This window comes from Talpa occidentalis, unplaced genomic scaffold (assembly GCF_014898055.3).
Source record: "Talpa occidentalis isolate TD23 unplaced genomic scaffold, MPIMG_talOcc4v2.1 talOcc4.16, whole genome shotgun sequence".
Classification (NCBI taxonomy): Eukaryota; Metazoa; Chordata; class Mammalia; order Eulipotyphla; family Talpidae; genus Talpa; species Talpa occidentalis.
Window position 1 is genome coordinate 13013740 of NW_023601653.1, and position 23907 is coordinate 13037646.

General features: G+C 39.9%; 2 protein-coding genes across 5 annotated transcripts in view; one reads left to right on the plus strand and one right to left on the minus strand.

Annotated features, from left to right (window-relative positions):
* Positions 1–10020, plus strand: SYCP3 (synaptonemal complex protein 3). 3 transcript variants are annotated; one of them, XM_037513781.2, is made up of 9 exons: positions 1–69; positions 783–931; positions 1408–1474; positions 2006–2040; positions 3376–3493; positions 4530–4629; positions 7479–7577; positions 9391–9495; positions 9619–9727. In XM_037513781.2, exons 2-9 carry the CDS (start codon positions 799–801, stop codon positions 9670–9672), a joined length of 711 nt encoding a protein of 236 aa, XP_037369678.1. In that variant the 5' UTR covers positions 1–69; positions 783–798; the 3' UTR covers positions 9673–9727. The 3 variants fall into 3 exon arrangements, with proteins under 3 accessions (XP_037369678.1, XP_037369679.1, XP_037369677.1); XM_037513782.2 differs by having other exon boundaries at positions 9391–9532; positions 9619–9644; XM_037513780.2 differs by having other exon boundaries at positions 2–69; positions 9391–9518; positions 9619–10020.
* The window catches only part of CHPT1 (choline phosphotransferase 1), a 22360-nt gene continuing 7981 nt past the window's right edge, over positions 9529–23907 (minus strand). The window contains exons 2-9 of one of the 2 annotated variants that reach the window (XM_037513779.2): positions 20377–20524; positions 19650–19791; positions 17072–17156; positions 14612–14743; positions 13502–13660; positions 12975–13100; positions 11016–11126; positions 9529–9698 (exon numbers count right to left, since the gene is read on the minus strand). In XM_037513779.2, the coding sequence (XP_037369676.1) occupies positions 9654–9698; positions 11016–11126; positions 12975–13100; positions 13502–13660; positions 14612–14743; positions 17072–17156; positions 19650–19791; positions 20377–20524 (948 nt within the window). In that variant the 3' untranslated portion in view covers positions 9529–9653. Of the gene's footprint in view, positions 9699–10808; positions 11127–12974; positions 13101–13501; positions 13661–14611; positions 14744–17071; positions 17157–19649; positions 19792–20376; positions 20525–23907 lie in introns of both variants that reach the window. The other variant, XR_005125732.2, reaches the window with a different exon arrangement.

Sequence of the window (23907 nt, forward strand, 5' to 3'; positions counted from 1 at the left end):
CTTTTCCCGCCTGACGAAAGCCAAGCTACTTAAGAGGAGCGTCGAAGCCCCTAGAAGCCGCGTCTTCAGGTGAGAAGCTGGCGTGAGGCGGGGGCGCGGTAGGCCTTCAACTGTGGGCTCGACTTTTGGCTTGTTTTATCCCTTTTTTTTCGGTGGGGTTATTATTTTTAGGCAGTTGTTCAGCTTGGGGGTCCAGGCCGCATGTTTTATTATTTTTTTTTCGGTGGGGTTAGTAGCACTTCAGTGTGGGAGTCCAGGCCGCGGTGTCTCTGGGCTCTTGAGGTAAATCTCCACCGAGCGGACGCTGACAGAAAATGAGGGCCGTGAGCCTGGCGCGGGCGGGCCGGGGCGTGTGGAAGGCTGCGGCCGGCGCGGGCGTGGACCGGCTCGCGAGGAGTGGGGGTCAGGGGTGGGAAGCGGGGCCGCGTCGGCGGGTCTCAACACGCCTCCCCATCCTGTGAGAAACGGGTCCGTGACGGAGGGTCCCTCTCGGGTGTCCCCGCGGGGCGCGGCGGCCAGCGGGCGCCCCTCCCCGCAGCACCGTGTGGCCGGGGGTCGCGCGGCCCGCCCCAGAGTCACCCCGCGGCCTCCTGAACCCGGCTCGACGCCGGCGTGTAGGCCTCGGCCCCCCGCGCGCGCGCCTGTGGTGAGGGGTGGGGGGGGGCGCTGACTGGGGGCCAAGCCGAGTTACTGGGCCGGACCCGGCGTCGAGGCCTCCCGACCCCGCCGTTAATTTAAAAGGCGTCGCGGTGGCCAGAGGCGATGAGAGACTTGTTTTCCAGTCAGGGGCGACTAGCTATGGTGCCGTCGGGGAAGAAGCACGGGGGCAGGTCCGGGAAGGCCCTGGAGGAGCAGGCCGCGCGGGCCTTCCACTTCGAGCGGGAGCAGCAGCGGAAGGCGCTGAGCTGCTCCGCCGAGGACGCCGCGCAAGGTACCACGGGTGGGGTTTTGGGGGGCAGCGGGCCCGCCCGGCTTCCCCTCGAGGCCTCTGCCCCGGTTATTTTATTTTATTTTTTTTTTAATTATTTTATTATTTTTTATTTTTTTTATTTTTTTATTATTATTATTATTTTTTTAAGTTGTGATGAAATCTCATTGGCGCGCGCTCCCCTTTGTTTCCCGCTCGGAATTTCGCGTCGCCTTCGCGGCCGTTACTTGGTGCTGGGCAGCCGCAGAGTGTGGGCCGTGGTGGTGGCTCAGACAGACGCGCAGTTTGTGCCGGGCACTCAGGGGGGCCCTGCTCGCGCTCCGCTGGTGCCCACGAAGCCGCGCTTTTCTTGATCTGTCTGCTTGAAGACGCAGACGCCAGAAACCCCTCAAAGTGAAGCCGTTTTTACCCCATTGAAAGGGGTGCGAATGGCGGCCTTCCGTTTCAAAAATACTTTTCTTTGCTGTTGTCCAATGCAGGGAAGATTTCAGTCATTGAGAAGCACGGGAAGAAAAGGAATTCCGCGGGCCTCGTTGAAGAGATGGGGTAATGTGCGCAACTTGATTGTTGCCTTGAAAGTGCTTTAAGGCACTGTAGTGGCATATGTGGGCCTGCTCTGCATTTTGAAAATGACTACGTATGTGTCAATTACATTGCTTACTATTCAACAAACAAAGGCAGTTCAGGAAAAAAAGAAACACAAGTCATCACTACATCTTAACTAGATTTGTGTTTCCTAGCTTCTGTAGATTTCAAAGTGTTTGGTATGTTATTCTCAATAGAGCATTTAAAGGAAAAAAATATATATGAGAAAAAATATATTTGTTCTTTTTTTGAGGGGGAGGGTTCCATGAATTGTCATTGTTCTCTATTGGCTACACTAAACTTATGACTTACTGTTTGCTCTTTTGAATAAATAAAAAAGTGACATTTAAAAAAAAATAAAGTGCTTTAAGGAATGGTGGTTGTGGTTGTGCGTGGGAGGTTGTGTGCGGAATGCTAGGGGTATTTCTGCATGTGGAGGCATTGCGTTTGTTTCATGGATCTTTACTTAGAAGTTTTTTAATTTTCTCATAGGGGTGAAGTGCGGACTATGCTGGAAAGATTTGGAGGTATGTCTAAGATGTTTGTAGCTCAGTGAAATTGCTCTAAACTGTATCTTGGGTGGTAGGAGATGTTATCAGTGGACTAGAAGATTCCTAGCTGAGGTTTCTTCTTGTGTGTGCCTTGGTGTGAGTACATGTGATTCACTTTCATAGATTTCCTTCTTTACCTCTTCTGATTGTTGAGATGAAGAGGGGGAGTGCTTCTAAAAATGGCGAGGTAAGAATGGTGCTTTATCTTACACGTTTATGAATTTAATGGACTGAAATTTTAGGGGGGAAAAAAAGGATGGGAAGAATACCCTCTGGACTCTTGTGGACGGAGTGAAATAAATACACTTACCTGTATGTATATCAGTTTCTCAATTCAGTTATTTTCTGTGACCTTGCTGTGTTTTTTAGGAAAGGCAGTGTAAATGGAGCCTTTAACTATTTTACATTATTAAAACTATGTAGTTGAGATTAAGGACAACTTTGCTATCTGGTAAGATGTATAATCAGACAGAAAGTTCAAACTTTAAATGAGATGTCGTAACAGTTACATCAGCTGCGTTAGGGGGAGTACTTTTAAAAAGTCAGTATTTCACCTGTAAAAGGATTATTCTGTCAAATCTTGAAAGAATTGCTCTTTGGTGGTGACACAATATTTGGTTGTCTTACAAATTTATTGTTTTACATATTGAAAACTGTATTTTCACAATAGTGCAATTATGATCGTTGCAAAATAATTACCAGTGGTAGATCAATGTGCATGTGTTAGCAAATCATTTCAAATATTGAAAATTTTATGAACTACAGTAATTAAGGGTAAAATGGCCTGTAAAAACTTCATAAAGATATTTAAATGAGTTCCTGACTGAATTACCTAGATATTTGCTTAAATTAAGATTTTTCTATAATTGGTTAGTAAAAAAAATACTGAAAGTCGTATTTTTTTAAAATATTTTTCTTTATAGCCATTTTTGGTCTTTCAAAATAGGATAGTTTTGTGTTTCATGAATCCTAACAGTTCTTCTATTGGAGAGTATAAATTTTTTAAAAAATTGCTTTTATTAGAATTTCACGTAAGGAAATTGAAGTCTGTTTTTGAGACTCATTTATGAATTTAATAATTTCTAAATGAAAAGATTAGGTGAATCAGCACTGGGATACTAAATAACAGTTTTCTCAGGAAAAAAAGCAAACAATATTGTATTTTAGTGTTTATTTAATAACAGTAGCTTTGCTTTTCAGTATTTTTAAATTTAAATGTTTTTCCAAAACTGTTAAGTGAACTTTACCTGTATATATTTGAAAATGTGGGAACAAAAGAATTATCTTAAGGAATATTTATTTTAAATATAGTTGACATGAACAAGGCTCTTCTTGCCAAGAGAAAAAGACTTGAATTGTATACCAAGGCTTCTATCAAAACCAGTAACCAGAAAATTGAACAAGTTTGGAAAACTCAGCAAGAGCAAAGGTAAAGTTGTTTTTTTTTCCACAGCCACAACATAATGTATCATTTCGTAGTATTCATTTGTACAAATTACTTACGAAAAATACTTTCATCTTCTCTATTGGGATAACTAGTAAAAAATATATTTGTCTTGGGAGCTTCCCTAGTGGCTTAGGGGTTAAGTATCAGTGCTATTATGCTATCACCACTGCAGCCTGAGTTTGATCCCAGGTCAGGGAGCTGATCCACATAGGATGCAGCAGACCTCTCCTGTCTCACCTGTTGCTCCCCCTAGCAGTATTTCAGTAGATCCACCTTTCTGCTTCCCACTCTTTGGTGAATCCTCTTCCCACACCTCTGGCTTACACCCCAGTTCGTTTATGCATGCATGCATAAATAAATAATCTTTTTTAAAAAAAATGACTACTTTAAAAATGTCGATTTTTTTTCTAAATAAATGAATGCTTTAGTCCTGTAACCTTGCTCCTTTATAAATTTGAGATATATTTCCTAAAAATAATAGATTCTTGCTCCCTTTTAAATAACAATTGATTTTTTTTTTTCACTATAAATACTGGCTGAATAAAAAGTCATAAACCTTTAATCTTGAGATAGTTGTTTAGCAGTATAGAAAATGACCACTCTTATATTGTAAATAATTTATTTTAGCTTAATTCCTTTATATAAAACCATTGTGCTAAAATGGGGAAAAATTAAATGACATTCTGTTTGGAAATCTTACAACTCCATTCACTCTGTCTTAATCAGAACCTATATTCAGTAGAAGAAAATGAAAAATCAACTGCTTGGAGATAAAAGTGGACTTTTTGGAATTCTTATCTATAAATAATACTTAGTTTTCTAGAGCTACAGCATGTAAGAGGGCTTTTTTGTTGGTTAGGAAAATAAATATTTCTGAAATCAGCATAAGACAATTTTACTTATATTTGACAATTTACAATTACTCCTTTTATTATAATATGAATATGACAAGTCAATGTTGTTTTGAAGTTTTTTTTCCCATATTGGTATAAAATATCAAATATTCATTGTTTTGCAGGCAGAAGCTTAGCCAAGACTTTTCTCAGCAGTTTCTGACTTTGTTTCAGCAGTGGGATTTGGATGTGCAGAAAGCTGAAGAACAAGAAGAAAAACTAGCTGTTAGTGTTGTACTTTTTTAAATTTATTATTAAACTCTGTATAACTAGGTGTCAAATAGGAATAGAGAGCCTAGCCTTAGCATATAATGGCACTCATTCTGTTTCATTATGCACTGCTAATTATGTGTTTTGGTATTGTATAGAAGTACAAGCACACAGAATATTCCTAAAATCAATTGGTCTTTGCTTCCTATATTGTGGTACCAAGTGACATAAAATTGTTACAAGGAGGATTGTTGGTTTATGTAAAAGTACAGGAGGTGGTAGGTAGTTTAGCTTCAGCCATAGCTGAATGGAGTAGGGTAGGATTGCTCAGGCAGTATCTTACAGCATTTTTCCAGTTCTTAGTAGACTCTCTCAACATAGGAAGCAAGAAACTTCTTACAGTCCTAGACTTAGAAGTTTAGTAGCCCCAGGGATTGAGGTAGTCTTTTTTTTAGTTGCTCTGGCAAATGTCCCCTGAAAGAGTATTGCTTACCTAGTTTGACTCATTTGCCCATTTCGGAACCAGGCAGCATAATCAGAACATGGTGTGGCCTTATGAATTGTTACCTGTCCACCTTCCATATATATATAAAATAACTACATTAACTGTCTTGTCATTGTTGGCGAAATTATTACACATTTCTTATTTAAGAGTTAAAGTAATGTTCATATAAATTTAGGGGTTTGTTCAGCTTCGTTTTAAAAACATTAAGATGCAGGCCTCCCCTGGTGGCGCAGGCAGTTGAGCACAGTGCTGTGAAACTGTCTGCAGCCTCTTCAGTGCTGGTTTGATCCCGGCCGGCCAACAAGGGTCCCACATGGCGAGGCAGACCTCTCCTGTCTCGCCTGCTGCTCCCCTCAGCATTGTATTTTGTCTGCCTTTTCTGTTCCCTCTGTCTCTGGTGGATCCTCTCGCCCTCCCACTAATCTGGCCTGTACCCCGCATCTTGTATAAATAAATAAATCTTTAAAAAAAATATAAAGATGCATATGAACCATCTACCAGGAGATGTTAAAGTGGCCTGGAGTTCAGTATGGGTTGAACATACAAAGTTGGCAATACTCACTGTAAAGACAGTAAGCCACGAAATTAGGTGACATCACTAGGGAGTGATTGTAAATATAAAAGAGAAATCTAAGGGCCTGGATTAAATATTTCATTCAGTGTTAAGAATTCCAGAAAATAACAAAGAACCAGTAAGGAGGACTGTGACTGAATAGTCTTAATAGAAAGAAAACCACTGTAAGTGAAGAAGACCTTTTAAGGAAAAAGGACTGATTTTTATTATATACTCATTAGCTTTGTCATAAGTTAAATAAGGTGCATTTGGCAATGTGGAGGTCATTGTTCTTGATCATAATGGTTTTGTTGGAATATCGAGTGCAAAAACCTGACTGGAATGAAGAGAATGGGAAGGGAAAGGAATGAACTATTAGCTTGAGTAGAAAAGGAATAGGGATTTTTGCTTGTTTTCTAAATTGGAGAAAGAGCTGTATGTTTGTGTGCTGGTAGGAATAATCAGAGGGGTAAGATTGAAAGGGTATGGGGTGACTGCTGAATCCTTGAGACTATATGGGACATGTGAAGAAGTTGGCCTTAGCAAGGAACAAGGATAGATCATTAAAACAGAAGAGAAGGTAGAACACATGAGCACACATGGATATGAGTGGGTAAGTAGAGAGAGTGATGGGAGGCTAAAAATTCTCTGGATTGCTCTGTTTCCTTAGTGAAATAATTAAGGCCAGCAACAACAGAAAAGATGTTGCCTCTTGAGGTCAAATGAGAGATGTGAAATACTTTTCTGAGAGATGGCCAGAGAAATGCACTAAGGAAATAGAATTGTCAAGCAACTTTAAAGGTGAAATATAATTTCGTTAACATAATGATCCTGAACTTAAAGTGAGTGCTATGGGTTTTTTTCCAGTCATGGCCAGTTATATAGGGATGCATACAGAATAGCCAGAGAGCTAGATTCTACGTGTTTGGGCTTTAGCTAAATGAATGTAACAGAATAAGAAGGGAGCAAGGTCTGTATACAAAGGAGTAATTTAATGATCACAGAAATTTAAGCTTGAAGAGAGAAAAGTGAGGACATGGGAATAAGAATAGGGAACGGTGTAAAGTATGTGGGATGAATGGGTTTTTAGGTCTTGATAAAGATTATTGAGCTGAAGTACTTTAAGAGAATGAGCTAGAATGGTAGGGTGATAGTGGTTGAATAGTGGGATATATGGAGAAACAGTATAGAATAATGGTTAGTCTGAATTCTGTTTAGAATCACGTTTTGGTTTTACCAAATGCTAGCTGTGAGACCATGGACAAGTATTTGTCTTTATGCCTCAGCTTCCTCATCTATGAAAGGGGTAGAATAAGAGTACCTTTCTCATATAATTGTTTTGAGGAGTAAATGACTTCATGTATAAGTTTAATAGTTCAAAGTAGTATCTAACATGAAGTTAATGTTACATTCGCTTTTATTAATACTATATAGAGATTAAAGTTACTGGTAATGACAAATTCCAGGGTATGTGTATGTAAGTGAATGGGCCACTAGGGTGATGGACAAAAATCACTGGTGGAAGGTAGGCCAAGGAACTGAAAAGCCAGCATTAATGAATGATCATCTCTGTTGATAGTGAAGCACCGAAGAATGAAGAGCTATTGTTAAGATTTCCTACTCAGTAACAGGTGGTAGTATTGTTGTATATTAGTGTGCATAGGTTATCTGAAGTAGGCCATAATAGTTAAAATTTTTATGGTAATTGATTTTAAAATTATTCATTTTAAGTTTAATGTAGAATTATTTTTTGCTAAACTTAGAAATCTACCAAAATTTTTATCACATAACTTTTTCTATTTGTAGAATACGTTTCGTCAGCAACAGAAGATTTTTCAGCAATCTAGAGTTGTTCAGAGCCAAAGACTGAAAACAATTAGACAGTTATATGAGCAGTTCATAAAGGTTTGTTGTATTTGGTAACACTGTTTCCTATAAAACAAGCTGTATATATGGAAGCAGAAATAATTTTTTCCATCCAAGTTCAGAAAAAACAACTTAGACATTTTTAATTCCTAACTATATTCCATTTTGAATTAACTTTTTACTGTAGTGTTCTAACGTTTGTGGGATTATTCAAAAAGGAATGGCATACTGAGAATTTCACCTGAAAGTGTACATACTGTGCATAAAAATCATACTTTATTAACACATTAGCAATAGGTCTCTGTTCAAGTCTTTTACTTGTCTTTTTACCCCCCCATTTGTTAAATAGAAAGTAGCCAATTTAAATTGAATATTTATTTTCAAATATATTACATATGCATTTTATGGCATATTTGCTTTGAGAACTTAGTCACAGAAAGGTTTCTATTATGCAAACTTAAAATCCTGAGTTGGCCCAGACATATAATAGAATGAAAAGGCCAGCAATGGGTTAAAAATTTGTTGACTGAGAATTAACTGACAAGTGCAATTTGTGTTAAGTGGCATTGAACTCTTGCTCGTGCAGATATATCTTAGTAACTTGCATACACTCCCCCCCACCCCCTTGGGAGGGTTCATTTAGACAGTCTTGTTCAAACAATGTCACTCTTCTAAATAAATCTGGATGCTCTGAGTAAAATAGTAAAAACATTTTAAAATGTAGTTTTAAATAACTTTAGAAGTTTTTGAACTCAAAAGTTAGAAGTATTTTCCTTTCTCTTGCTCTAATGTTGCTTGAAAACCATTTGTTACTTGGCGTGAAGGTTTGGTAAAGTACTAGAAAAGATTTTTTTCTGAATGTTTCTACTTAGGGTAGGAGTTTCAGTATATATTTGCCCATCCATCTCTTAATCTTTGAATCTTAGTTAATGGACCTTGTGATTTTTACTTCCATGAATCTTAATTAGTGGGTCTTGTGATTTTTTTCCTTCCATGATGGTTCTTTTCAATTCCCATTGCTTTTGTCCTAGTAGAACCTCATCATTCTTATACTATTAACTTATTTTCCCCAATATGCCCATCATTGGCCTGCCATATTATCTTCCTAAAACTGTCGTCCTCCTGAAACTCAGTAGCATCTCATTTTGAATTCCTAGTCATAATCTTGACCTTCATTTTTAAGGTTCATGTACTAATTAAGCCATTACTCCCATCCTGTCACATGATTACTCTGAACTCACAATGCATTTTCATGTTTTTGCTTGTTTGTCCTCTAGAATGTTAACTATTTTTTATCTATTGAAATATTTTGCTACTAAATTGGACCTTATCCCCATTTTCTACCACATAGCCATAGTAAGTTATATTCCACTATAAAAATTTGTGTGCCTGTTTCTGGGATAGTGATCATGTATTGTTTTGTAATTACCCCATAGTATTTAATATAGTATTTACAGAGTAAGCATTAGGATTACTAACATAATTTTTGCTTTTCATAAATTGAAGAAAAGTCCCTCTAATGAATTCACAGCCTTAGTCATAAGAGTTGTTTACAGCCTGGTAATTAGAAAGGTTATAGGAAGTTTTCAAAATTTTGGTATACATTGGTATGGGACTTAGTCTTAGTCTGTAAATTTTTTTTATTTTCACCTTAATTCATTAACCCATTGCTCTGAAGAAAGTATATGCCACTGTAATACTTGATTCAGTCTGATTTTTTATTCCTTTAGTGTGTGTTTTAAGAAATATGTACATTATTTGAATGTTAAAAGTTCCTACTTCTGAAAATTGTACAGATTTACAAACTGAGATGAAAAATGGTTTATAACTGAACCAATTTTTTGTGCTTTAGAGTATGGAGGAGTTAGAGAAGAATCATGAGAATCTACTTACTGGTGCACAAAATGAACTTAGAAAAGAAATGGCTATGTTGCAAAAAAAAATTATGATGGAAACTGTAAGTCATTTAAAGCTGAAAAAGTAAGGATTATAATGTAAGCACTGAAATATTTTATTTGCTGAAAATGTCTTAACACTTAATCTAAATACTAAACATGTTTAATATCCTTTCATGTAACAGCAGCAGCAAGAGATGGCAAGTGTTCGAAAGTCTCTTCAATCCATGTTATTCTGATGACTCTTTGAAGAAAGAACTTGAACCTAAGTAATACGATAACAATTACAACATTAGCTAAGATGCATGCTAAGTCTTTAGAGTGGTTTAAAAATTCTAGTTTAAAATACTATATACTATTATAAGCTTTAGTGAAGACTCCTGTTAATTGTCAAATAAACCCTTTTTAGTGGTTAGCAGCAATTCCTGAAATATCTGTACCAGTTTCAGCTTTATAGTAACTGAAGCTTTCTAACACTTGTAACTTAGCTTTCAACAATAAAGATGATTTATTTCAAGTTTTAGCTTCTGTGTATCAGTCCCAAAAGGTAGAAAGCATAAATACAGGTTACATTGTTCTTTAAAAAAAAAATACAAGATCTGTTTTATATGCACATCTTTTTGTTACACTAGTTAATTGTAATTAGATCTAAAAAAATCTATTGACAAAATTTATTAAAAGCAACTTAAGTTTGTGTTTTGGGAGAAATTAACATACCTAATTACTTATATTTTAAGTACTTTACATTTGTCTTTAAAGATAAACTACCCTGGAATGTTCAGCTGTAATAGGACTATGGAAATTTGATTTTACATTTATTTCCAAACTTAGCTAATTCTTAAACCTTGTCTTTTAAAATGTGCAAATTTCAGCATTTGTTTGCAGTAAGCCAGTTACTGTTTTTCTTCTGCTGAAATTTTAACTGAGATTGTCAACAAGTTACCCTCAGTATAAAGATTTCATGTTTTCCTGAACTGCTAAGACAAATTCCTTTTAGTAAATACCATTATGGAAAATTCTAGTACCCCTTTCAAATTGTGCTAAATCAAGTATTTCCTTAAATAATTAACATTTTTTTAAAAAAATGCCTTATAATCATCTCATCACTTGACAATATATTGAAATCTAAGCACTTAGGCAGTATGAAATCAGTTTTCGATTTTTAGCAATCAAGGCAAGCATCATCCTCAAGTTAAAATCCTTTAAATCCTGAATTTTTTATACTCCTTTGGCAGTGAAAACCCCGTTTATGATAGAGGTTTAAGATAAAGAGATTGGTATTTAGAGCTAGAGTGGTTCACTTTCTTATCCAGAGAATTGAGATTTATGTCTTTGGTTTTGTTCATAATTTATAGATTATAGTATTCTAACATACCTGTGATCAAAAATGTTGTTACACAATGAGGACTTCACAGTTGAAATAGGCATAATGAAATATGCAAGACAATGTTTTATACTCAAATACCACCTTATTTGATTGTATACTAGCCTCCTGCAAAAGGGGATTTCCTTCACTCATAGGTTCACCTAACTGCTTCTCCTCTTTTCCTTGCTTGGACTATTAGTCAATATGCCTGTGAACCTGTTCAGGTGCTTGATAACACGAAGTCTTGAAGATACTTAGATGAAGGTGTCTTGAAATTTGCAGGCACAAAGCACTAAAGTACATGGTCATATCAAATGAAGAAATAACCTTTGGAAACAAAAAAAAATAGAAAATGGATTTTTGTCTCTTTTCTGAAGCCTCAACTGTGTTTCTGTTCCTCTCATCTTTCCCCAATCTCTTAACCTAAAATTCTCTACAGAAAACATTACATTGTAGAGTACTTTCATATTTGGACCTCACTATTGACTTCTAGAACATGTAGAGCATTTCATACTTAGAGAAGCTGAGGCTCAGCAGTAAAGACCTAGACTGAAGTAAAAAAGTTGTAAAACTCAAGTTTTCTGACTGTACATTTTTTTCAACTTTATGCTCTGTGATAAATTTTCTACTAGAAGGGGCTACCAGTTACAGTGAAACTCCATCATACTCATTTTATTCCTTTGAGATTAGTTGTATGAAAGGAAAGGACTGGAAAAGACACTATAGTCAAGGGGAGGCATATACAAATTTGTGTCTTACTCAAAATTAAGGCACTGAAAACTTGCCCAAAACCAGAGGAAAATGCTTCCTTTCAGAAAAAGGAGCTTACAGCTCTCTCTGCCTGACGCAATTCTCACTCATGAGGGAAAAGCTCTACCTAACCCTTTCTCTATGAAGGGTTACATTTCTCTAGAAATGTTTTCCTAAGGATGCCAAAGGGCATGTGTTTTGTTTTGAGCTGCAGTCTACATAGTGCTTTTTTTTTTTTTTTAAGATTTATTTATACAAGCACTGGGTACAGTCAGAAGCGCGGGAGGGTGAGAGAATTCACCAAAGCCAGAGTGGGGAGCGGAGCAGAGCAGGCAGAAGGACCAAAGTACACTGCTGAGGGGAGCAGCGGGCAGCAGGAGAGGTCTGCGCGCCATGTAGGACCCTCCTCCGGTGGCCGGGGAGCAGCCGGGGATCGAACTGGCGCTGCAGAGGCTGCAGGCAGCTTTGCAACCCAGCGCTTAACCGCTGCGCCAGAGGGAGGCCCTCTACATTGTGCTTTAAGAAAAACAGAATTTGACTTCCTCGTAGTAAACCACCACTAACATAAACCAGGTCAACTTCCTACAAAATAGGTGCTAGAATTTTTAACACCTGACATTAAACAATCTTATGAGGTAATACATATTTAAGTTCACTAAAAATTCCTACATTGAAATCTCCAACTACAATTCTTAAATTTAGGTTTTTTTGGAAGGACCTCCATGGTGGCCTAAGAGTTAGTCTCAGCACTATCGCCACTATAGCTTCTGAGTTCAATCCCCAGCCAAGGAGTTGACCCACATGGCACAGCAGACCTCTCCTGTCCTGCCCACTGCTCCCCTCAGCAATGAATTTCAGTGGATCTGCCTGTTCTGCTCCCCACTCTGTCTCTGGTGAATCCTCTCACCACCCCCACACCTCTGGCCTGTACCCCAGCTCTTGTATGCATAAATAAATCTTTTAAAAAAAGGACCATTTCAAAATGGTTCCAGAATCTTATACTTGGCAGCACTGTCTGTTTCATGTTTGTCCATATTAGTTGATAGTTCTAGAGGTGATATGTGTCCACCTTTGTTAACACTAACCCCCTAGTTAACCTGTTACTGCTACAAGCTCAAAATAAGTAACAAGCTTAAGTTAGGCACTAAAAAGCTTGGTTTGGGCAGATTTTTGACATCTTTGTTGTTTTGAAGAAGAAATACAGATATTTTTAAGGTATATAGATACGCCTCAAGGATTTAAGTTGTTGGAAGCTTGATCTCCAGATATATAGGCCATTTAATGTAAGTAAAATAAGTTTAAAAAAGTGATTTTAAATATTCAGAAACATTACTGTATAGACATTGATGCTCCCTGATACACTGAAATAACTCGTGTTACTTAACATCCACTCGTTATTAAAATCTTAACCAGAAAAGAACTTACCATTGCTATCCATAACACAACATACTCGTCTACAACATTATTAAAATACTGGTCTAAGAATAAAAGACCTGGGCCAAGAAAGACAGTGTCTTGAAGATGCAGTTCACTTTTGGTCATGTGCGCTATCTGTAAGAAAGTGAATAAAATAATTTCAGCATCAAATTTTAAATGTTTTAGCTTTATTTTCAGCACAATTATAACTTTAATTCACCTATAAATAAGGATAGATAACCCTACATTTGATAGGGGACCACTGAGTCTAAAACTCAGTCATTACTGAGCAGCTTAATAAAGTTACTAATATTTAACTTGATAGAAAGTTTTAAGGATAATTACAACTGAATAAATAATAAGAGGAGTCTTTTCTTGAATAACATTAACTCAGATTCACTTGGAACACCATCAGCTAACAATTCCCTGCAATGATGACATCACGACAAACCTATCCATTGTGTGAAATAGTTGTGACTGTTTGAAGACCAACTACATTATTTATTTATACCATAAATCATAAAAGAATCTCTTACCACCAATTTTTGTGAGACTTTAGCAAAGACACATCCAAACATCAGGGTATACAGACAAGGATGTTTTTCAAATATATTAGTGACTGACTTTTTATAGATCATTATTGCCAATATAATAATAATTCCTATGTGAAGTCCAGGTGACAAGACACTGGTGCCCTACGGTATAAAGTAGAAAACCAGCATCACATGTTAACACTTCACTTACAAAATACACAGAAGACAGGTTAAAATTTTTACCTTTTAAAATAATAGTACTTTCAAATTTCACTGAAACCACAATAAAATTTACTTCATGAATAGCACATTTCTCTATGTGAAGCCTCAGTGACCTTTGGCAGCTCTCTTGCCATCCAGTCAGGAAGCCATTCCTTCCTGCCCTTTCCCCTGTTCAGTGCCAGGCCGGGAAACGGAACGCTTCACTGCGCGCAGCCGGGAAACGGGGTGACCAGGCGGCGCGTCGGAAGAGTCTACTTGGAGCAAGGTGGTAAGAGGGGAAAACGGCCTAAGCCATTGTAAAGATGCTTTTACACTGTGTGTCTGCGAGTCGTTTCGGGCAGTCAAGAAGGGCGGGGTCTGGGCAAAATGAAAGTGATTCGACTAGTTACAAGAGAAGTCACGGGGATGGAATGGACACCGTGGCGACCACAGTTAATGCTGCTGTATATGAGGACTGCTACGACAGTGGGCCTTCCAAGTCAGCGCAAGAAAAAAAATTCTAGGCAGTTCTCTTGCCTGCCTGGGACTATGCAGGTGCCTCTCTCTCTCCCTTCTCTCTTTCCTAAAAATATATATATATATATATATATATATATATATGTAAAAAAAAAATTACACATAGTGATGGATGGTAACTAGACACATAGACACATAGTAACCAATTCACAATATATACAAATAGACATGATGATGAGCATGTTTAGATGTCATTTATTTCTAAAACCCCCGAAATACCAGTCATGTTTTTTCTGTGGCCCCCACAAAAAAAAAAAAAAAGATATTTAATGCCTTTCCCAGTTCTTGAATTTTGGCATATTTTCAGAATCTCTGTAGCTGGTGTTGAGTAAACATACAATTCACACCAAATGAGAAAGAAGTTTAATGTCTTACTGCAATAGTGGATCCATTCTTGCCAACGCCACCATGGAGGATAACATGGAAATAATTAGAACAGGAAAATATTGCTCCACCCACTACTCCAAGAACTGGAAAAATCTTCAATTTTATTTCTAGAATAGGTATCTTTAGGGATAGAGGAAAGAAAGAAATCATGAAGAAAACAGATTTCCTTTTCCTACTCAATAGTGAAGAAACAGTACATGATGTGACCCAATAAGCTATCCTTTTTCTTACAGTCAAACCTCAACTTCTGGAGTGCAGCCTGAGGGAGTAGCTTGTGAATGGTTTTTCTCATTAAGTGAAAAATGAATGTACCAGATTCAGCTAAGTCTTCTTACATAACTGAGATGAAATATTTAATCTCACAAGACTTCATGTGACGGAGAGGAAACATGAAAAAGGATAGTTCACGTGAACGTGTTACCTTTAAAAGGTAGCCCCCCAGGAAAGTCAGAACACCAGGAGATGCCCCATGAATGTGAGCGGCCTCACACAACGTGTGCACATGCAAACACCTGTGGGTGTAATGTCCAGGATGAAATCTCTAGCAACATAGTTACCTGTTGGTCAATTGCTGTTCAAGAAAACTTCCAAAGGCAGCAAAGGATTTAAAAAACAGTGACAATGAATTGCCAAAATCTGTAGGCTGGTGTGTTTTGAAAGTAGACTTTGCAACACTGTACCAGAATGTGTGGAAACGCTAACTAACTAAATTTAGAAAACCTACATTGAAAATAAGTATCACTGCTGGTGTGAATAAGCAGGCGGGCTCCCTTCCCAGGGGACGGCCAAAACGCTGAAGTTAGCTCAAGACTGAATACTTCCCCATTGTACCTAAATTAGACTCTCACATGTGACTTGATGGCCGGAGTCGCCTAACCACCTTGCTCCCCGCTCACGTGCGTGGCGATGCTGGCTGAGCCGTCGCCACCCAACACGCGCGCATCCCCCGGCAGAGTGCACAGGCCCGGTGCGCGTGCCCGTGACTCTAGCATTCATTCTTACACGATGGGAAGGAATACGAATGTCTCAAGGAATGGATCACTACTTAAAATATGTTCGAAGTCCATTTCTGAGCCTAGTGATAGGAACTGTAATGGGCAAATTGGAAACTAAATGCCACAAGGACATTTCTGACCCTGTTTTTTTAACATACAGTCGTTAGAACAACTAGGTTCACAGCAGATTTGTCTGGAAAGTACAGAGTTCCCATCTACTTCCTGGCCCCCACTGCCATCCACTATGAAAGTGCCCCCTACCCCCAGCAGTACATTTGTTACAATCCATGCGCCTACACTGACACATCATTACCACCCCAAGTCCATATATTACATGAGCGCTCACTCTTGGGGGTGCGTATTCTGTGAGTTTAGACACATGCTTTGTCTACTCATCCCTCCCCCTGCAGTGACCTGACAGCTGCTGATCTTTTCACTGTTTCCATCATTTTGTCTTTCCCAGAATGCCGTAGAGTTGGAATCATTCCAGACGTAGCACTCACTATGGCTTCTCTCGTGAACGTGTATGCACTGAAGGGTTCTCCGTGTCTTTTCACAGCTTGGCAGCCATTTTAAAAAGTGGATAATACGTCATTGTCTCAGTGTGCCCCAGTTTACCCATGTGCCTGCTGTGGGGCATCTTGGTTGTTTCAGAGTTCTGGCAATTTTGAATCAAACTCTTACAAACATCCACGTTCAGGTTTTTGTGTGGAGATGTTTCCAAATTGCTGAACTCATTCTAAGACTTACTCATAAAGCGAATGATAACATTGGCTATTTCATAGGATCGTTCGGAGGTCATGACACAGCCGTGCTCATGTGTTAGGAACACAGGTGTTGAATGCAAGGTAGTTGTTGGCTACTGAGATCATCCTTCTTCTTCTGAACACTGAGGGCATGAGGCTGTGAGTCAGGCCGTGACTTGGACTTAGGTTGTAGAGACTAATTTGTTTCTTTATAAATTTTCTTCTTATGCAAACATGAATTTATGACCCTGGCCTCCTCATAGGATACTCTTACTGAAATGCTGAGGTTACGAAACAAGCAGAAAATAAAAACACCCCTTCCTACGGGGGACGTCGAGCTTTTAAAAATACAATAACTTTTCCTTAACATTGAGGGAAGAGTTTTAAACAAAATATTTTACTGAATTTACTGTTTAAAATTTATTTTATGTGATAAATTTTGGCCTGGAAAAAGTAGTTCAACTAGTGTGCGGAGCTTGTCTTAGGGAAGTGGAGGGGGGTGTTTGTCATGAAGTCATATATTCACACAGAGAGGAAAATGCCATGACAAGGTATACGCAGGGCACAGGTTATAAAATGAAGGGTTAAGAAGAGGAACAAATATTAAATACAATACAAAGGATTTCTGGAGAAGGTTAACAATGCAATGCTTCTTCCCTAATTATTTAAAAAGGTACTTAACTAGAAATTTAAATATTCAGATTTACCGTATAGTCCCACATGGTTGCTCCTCCGAGCGCAGACAGCACAAACACCATCACTAAAGCTATTTGAATTTCAGTGACATCCACTCTACAGGGAAGGACAGAGAACAGAAAACAGGTTTATAAATAAAACACCCAAATAAGAAAGTTGGCCGTATACGAAGGAAGCCAAAATGTCCACAGACGTCATTTTTACCTCTCTCTCCATCACGGAGCGATCGGGTGATTACCCTGCGGAGTGAAGGAAGCCCAGAGAAGAGCGCGTTGCCACATGTAAGCCTCACAGGGGAGCCTCAGTCTACGTCCCGGGGAAAGACTCATGGAGCGCACAGAAAATGGTGAAGAGCCATCATCCCTGGGAAGGCTTTTGCTTTCTGCTTTATGTTTTTATGAATTTTGATTTTTTTAACTATAATGGTGCATTACTGCCATAATCAGAAAAAATTATGAAGACAACCGGGCGATTTAAGGCAAATTCTTAAACACTCTCATGTCAATTTCCCTTAAAAAGTAGGGAATGATTCCTGCAGTGTTCCCGACTGTCACTGACAGCCACTGTGCTGGTCTTTGGCTTCCACAGACATTTTTCCACCAGTATATACACATGCTTGGATTTCTTTCAAAAAACTGCTAAGCCAACCAACATCAGTCTCTCCAATCTGCACTCCTTGAAGCTCTCAACTCTCTCCCTCGCTCCACAAACAGGCTAACTGAACAAAAGAGTGTACATTTGTGATTTCCTCTTCTCTTCATATTTTTTGCTTAATCCACTTTACATTTTTATTTTAAAGATTTATTTATTTATGCATGCAAGAGCTGGGGTACAGGCCAGAGGTGCAGGGGGGTGAGAGGATTCACCAGAGACAGAGTGGGGAGCAGAACAGGCAGACTGACTGAAGTACACTGCTGAGGGGAGCAGCGGGCGAGTCAGGAGAGGTCTGCTGCACCATGTGGGTAGCTCCCTGGCCAGGGATCAAACTCGTGCTGCAGTGGCTGCGGACTGCTTCATAGGTTGCATCTTAAACCCTTGTGCCATCAGGGAGGCCCTGTACAATATTTTAAATGTCGATCACTCCCTCTTTCTTGAAACGCTTTGCTCTGTTGCTATTTATTCCGTGTCCTCTCCTGATTCTTCTACCTTGCCAGAAGCTCTTGTCAGGCTCCCTCCTAGACTACTTCGCCCACACCTTAAACTGCTACTATTTCCAGAATTCTCTCTTTGCTCTCTAGAGTCTCTGAACAATTTAATCTATACTTACAACTGCCATATATGCTAATGACCTCCAAATTCATATTTCCGAATTTCCTTTTATTTTCCCCAAGCTCCAGATTTGTGTATCTGCCTACCTGCTTTACACCTGTGCTTGGGCACCCCCGAGTCTTTAGATGCTAGAGGAATACTTAGGCTCTGCAACTATGAGAAATGTAGGGATCAGAGGATCAAATAAAACCAGAAGTGGAAGACTTCTCAACTGATTTCTTTCCAGGGCAGTTAGGAGGAAAAGGCAAACTGAACATTAACCCACGGATATGAAGAATAACGCCCAGCAGCGGTAAGAGCACTGCCGCAGAGCGGGCCTCAGGTGCCATGGAGAAACCACCAAGTTAGCTGAGAAAGGTAAACCCAACAGTGTGTTTGCTGCTCTTTGGAAAAGGAGGGGGCAGCACTAACATTACTGAGCAACTATTAGGACTCTTCAAACCATAAATTATTTCTGTTTTTCAGAGAGGAAAACTAAGGCGATCTTTCCATGCTGTGTTGCAATGGTTGGATACTGTGATACGGAAATGACATCAGAGTCAACATTTTTCCTACTCCCCCTGTGCCTCGCAGTCAGAATTCTGCTTTCTTCCTCTGGCAGCCAGGGTGGCTTATGTTCAGTTAGTCACTGTTTTTGCCACGGTGTGGCCAGCGACCAGAGGCAACAGGAAAGCTGAGGGAGGTGACAACACACTCTCCCTCTGGGACTGATGGACACGCACCGCGGGGCCTGAGCTAGGAGCCCCGGGTCACATACGCATCGCTCCGACCACAGACATTAAATGCAACCAAAGCCCCATTCTCTGCCTCCACCTTTTAGGGATAAACGAGATGACGATTCTTGAATCTGGAAAAAAGGGAATCTGAAAGGATAAAAGGGTGGGATCACTCACCAAATCTTCAAACATTTGAACTATTCAGAGTCCATGCTTGAAAGAAAAAAAAAAAATAGTCTGCACAGTACAGTAATTTAGAAACTTAAAGAACCTACTAATAGGTTCAAGTTTTTAAAAACTGGACCCAAAAAGACCTTTAAAAAATCCAAAAGTGATCTGGGCTGTGACATCAGGGATATCCTTAACGCTGGAGCTGCTGCCGGGGAGGCCAGGCCCCAGCAGAGCTACTCAGGGTGGGCCGCGGCTGCTGCTGGTGCGGTGAGTCTAAGGCAAGGGGCAGCTTCCATGGACGTCCCAATAAACAAAAAGATCATCTGGATTCCTGGCTGGCCCTCTGTCCCCCTCATTTACAGCCAGGCGAAGTACCACAGACTGAAAAGGAATCCAATGATAGTAGGAAGGAACGACTGGAAGGCATACTTACTTCCCAAACCTCAGCACGCCCGACACGTACGTCTGCCAGTGAGCACAGTAAAACATGAACATCCCAACAAAGGAGCAGAAAAACAGCCAGTCCAGATGGGTTCCGAGGCGAACAGCAAGCGAGGCTCCAACTGCCATAAACACTGAAACGAGATTGATGATCCATTAAGAATTAAAAAGAATGAAGGACATAATTTCCATCTACTGCTTAGTTTTAAGGGACACAATCTTGGCATTCAAATGGGGTCTACTGGATAAAAGTAATCACTGAACAAACTTTAAAATACTCTGTGCAAAACTGCACCCAAATATATCCCCAAAGTGGACCACTTGAAAACTTAGTCTATTTTAGTTTTTAAGATATCATCAAAATAAATAAATAAATAAATGTAGAAAAAAATCTCCACTAGGGCCTCCCCGGTGGCGCAGCGGTTGAGCGTTGGGTTGCGAAGCTGCCCGCAGCCTCTGCAGCGCCGGTTCGATCCCCGGCTGCTCCCCGGCCACCAGCGAGGGTCCCACATGGCGCGCAGACCTCTCCTGCCGCCCGCTGCTCCCCTCAGCAGTGTGCTTCGGTCCTTCTGCCTGCTCTGCTCTGGCTCTGGAGAATTCTCTCACCCTGCCATGCTTCTGACTATACCCAGTACTTGTATAAATAAATAAATAAATAAATAAATAAATAAATAAATAAATAAATCGATCTTAAAAAAAAAAAATCTCCACTAATTTACCTGTGGAAAGAGAGTCACAGCCATGGTCGAAAAGTTCCCCTAGAGGAGAACATGAATTTGTCCTTCTGGCTTGCTTCCCATCAATGGCATCCAGGGACTGGTAGATGAAGAGGCCCAGGGCGCACAGCAGGTATGCCCAGTACGGTGCCTGAAAGTCAGTGGCAATCATAAAGGCTGGTCAGTGACAACAGGCGAACTTCTGTTCAACAACAGCTCAACCTAAGGCAATCAACTCATTTCCTTGTGTTCTCACTTTACGTCCCTTCAGTGTGTGTCTGAGGACATCCTACAGACGAGATTTAACTTGTGAAATTGAATAAAATGCATCAAGCAGTCTGGGTGGAGGCTCCCAGAAGCCCACACTGTGAGCAGCACCGAGTGAACCACCAAGCAAGGCTTAGGGCTCTGATTTTGGCCACAGTTCCTTAAATACACTACAATTTATATATGGCGTTAGAGTAGAAATGAATAAGTGTTTGCTATGAAAAAGACAAACCACAGAGCCCTGTTTTGATTCATGATGGAGTACTAGGGGCTGGATATATTTTCCTCCTTGCATAACTAGAAAAGTAGTAAAATGAAAAATACAATGTTTGAAGTGTAAAATATACAGAAAGGATGAATCACCAATTAGACACTCCAGAAGAAAAGATCATGAATTTGCAGACTATACCTATGGAAACTCTCTAAAATGAAGCACAGGAAGAGGAGAAACTAAAATAATTGAACTGGGCATCAGTGATGCACAGGTGAAAGCCAAATATATATGTGTAGCTGGAGTCTCAGAAAGAGAGTGGAAGGGGAAGAAATTATGGCTGGAAAAATTTCCAAATTTGATGAAATACACAAACTCACACATCCAAGACATGCAGCAAACCCCAAGCAGAATATTAAAATAAAAACGACAAAAACAAACCACCAAAGCACATCATAATCCAATTACTAAAAACTGGTGATGAGAAAGAATATCATAAAAGAAACCAGACAAAAAGAGACGGAAGTATGGATAACAACAGAGAATAGAGTTGGTCAACTTGAAGACAGACTGATAGCAATGATCCAATTTTAATAAGAGAACAAAAATTGAGATATAGCCATTCTTGTCTCTCAGCACTTAAAAAAGTATCCTGCCCTGTGTAATGATCACAATGGGCAACCCAGAATTCTATCTTAGAGAGGAAGTATAGCAAAACTGTCAAGAACTAGGATTTTGAAGTTAGATCTGTGCTTGTCTCCTTGGCTCTGTCATTTAATAGCTAGTTAACCTTGGGCTAAGGTTGGGCTACTTCATGTGTTAAGATGTTAATAATACAGCTGTAGCTGATAAAGTTTTACACAGCTCTTTACAAGGAACCTGGCATGTAGTAATTGCTCAATAAAAGTTACTGTCAACTAAAATTGTGTTTTGCACACTTAGTGGCAAATATTATTTTTAAAATACCAGCCTATGTATGGTTTATGGGCTAATTTGATAAATATACCATAAACTTGCTACTCTATTGCCTCATCTTTCTAAGTAAATAGAAGTGTACTTTGAACTACCTTTAATAAAATTTTCATCACCATTAGTATTAGCTGCCCACGACTCATGATTATACAGCTAACTCCTTGATAGGACTTCCTAGGTCTTTTCAGATGAAAAAATACATAGTATGATTTAGAAATAATTTAAGAATAAAAACAACTGCGTGATCAACACACAAACTAAGATGTCATATTCAGTTCTGATTAGCATGTTTTTAAAGACTTATCTGGAAACTATGAATAACTTGAGAAAGGCTAAAAAACAGAAGTGAGAAATCATCAGAAGTAATGCAAAATAAACCATCTGGAATCTTTTGACAGAATTACAAAGTGTTTTACATAAAATACTCCCACTGATGCCTTCTTTTGATAACCAAGTATATACAAATATACATAATACTGGAATTTGAAGTTATTACAAGTTCTGGAAAGTTATTAAAAGCTATTAAAGGTTCATTTTATTCTTATTATCTTTTTCCATTAAACGCTTTTCTCCTATATTACAGTAAAACATCTATCGGAGAGATACATTTCTCTCTTTCATGCATATCCCCTTTTTTTCTTTTTTGCTGCACCAATGGCCTTTTCATTTTCATTTTGGTGGCAGGTGACCCGACTCAGAACCGGAAAGAGGGGTTCTGATCCGGGAGTGTTTAGACCCTGTGCAAGATAACAGGTGTTGAAAGGAAACATGATGGAAACATTCCTATCTGGCCAGTGTCCGCGGTATTTAACACCCAAATGCGTACAGCTGAAAATTGGTTGTAAGAGCCGAGAAAGCCAGCAGAGGGCAGGTTAGAGGCACTTGGCACTTGGTCTAAGCGTTCCCAGGCTCCCGGGAAGAAGCCACAGCAGCCAGGAGCCAGTCTGTCGGGAGCGCAGGAGAAAAGCGGACTTGTGTTCCTTGATCAGAAATTCAGGAGACTTAGAAATGAATCACCGGGACCAAAGGGAGGCCCAAAGCCAGTCCCAGTCAGGACTGTTCGTTCACTGTCCCTTAGGAGTCAGCCCTGTTCTGTGCGCCAGGAAAGCACTAAAGAGAAGGGCTGCTCCCCTCCCGGGGTCACAACACTCTGGGTTTTCTGCAGTGTCCAGGGTAGAACACAGTAGGAACCCATTAAAGAGGGCGAGGGAGAAACATTAAAAAGGGAGGTGTGGTAGAGGTAGGCTTGATTTTACCTCCAGGGGAAAGGAACCTCTTAGTGGAACTTCATCCAGGAAATGAATCCCTAATTGCGCAAGTGATTAGACTTAGTAAGGGCACCTAAAGTCTCTCAACCACAGCGTTAATGTAGAGAGAAAGGGAGACCTGACCCTTTAATTTAGTGACTTAAGTGGTGGGCCAGTCCGTCAGTCAGGAGGATGTTAGGGGGACTGTATTGTTAGCATGACCAAGGGGTACCCAGGGACCCCAAACTGTTAAGTGGTGCATGCTCTGAAAGGGATCCAGCCATCCACTGCACAAAGGCAAGGGAAGGCCACTCTTACTAGTATGACAGACTCTGAAGAGATCTGGTATGCAAAGAGAAACAAGGGATATTCCTAACAAGTTTCCCAATATTATCATCCCCTTGGGGGCAAATGCCCAGCAAACAGGGTCTGCCCAAGTGGGGCCGGTGAGGCCTGAAAACATGCCACCAGTCGAAGACAGCTTCTGCTGGGAAACCACAAAGAACAGGGACCGAAGGAAATACCACATCCAGCGCGGCTGTGGAAGCAAGAGAACTTGATTCCACATGTTCAATTATAAAACCAAGCATGGCTGCTTAACTCCATCCCCACTTAAGCAGCAGCTGCCCAGTAGGTCCCCTGCTCACGAAGTCTGGTTCACAGCATACTACTGAGTGGCTGCACATAACGGGGGGCTGGGAAAATGGCACCCATTCACGACGCTGCTCCTCCGCCTTGCGTGGGGGTGCACTCCGTGACAGCAAGGCTCCCCACGGCCGAAGACAGAGCACGTGCAACTCGCACCTGTCCCACGGGGGAGAGGGCAGCACTGACAGG

Coding starts and splice junctions, on each gene's coding strand:
- SYCP3 (XM_037513780.2), top strand. CDS start 799: ATGGTGCCGTCGGGGAAGAAGCACGGGGGCAGGTCCGGGAAGGCCCTG. Junction 7,578..9,390: donor TATATGAGCAGTTCATAAAG/GTTTGTTGTATT, acceptor TTTGTGCTTTAG/AGTATGGAGGAGTTAGAGAA. Junction 9,519..9,618: donor AGTCATTTAAAGCTGAAAAA/GTAAGGATTATA, acceptor TTCATGTAACAG/CAGCAGCAAGAGATGGCAAG.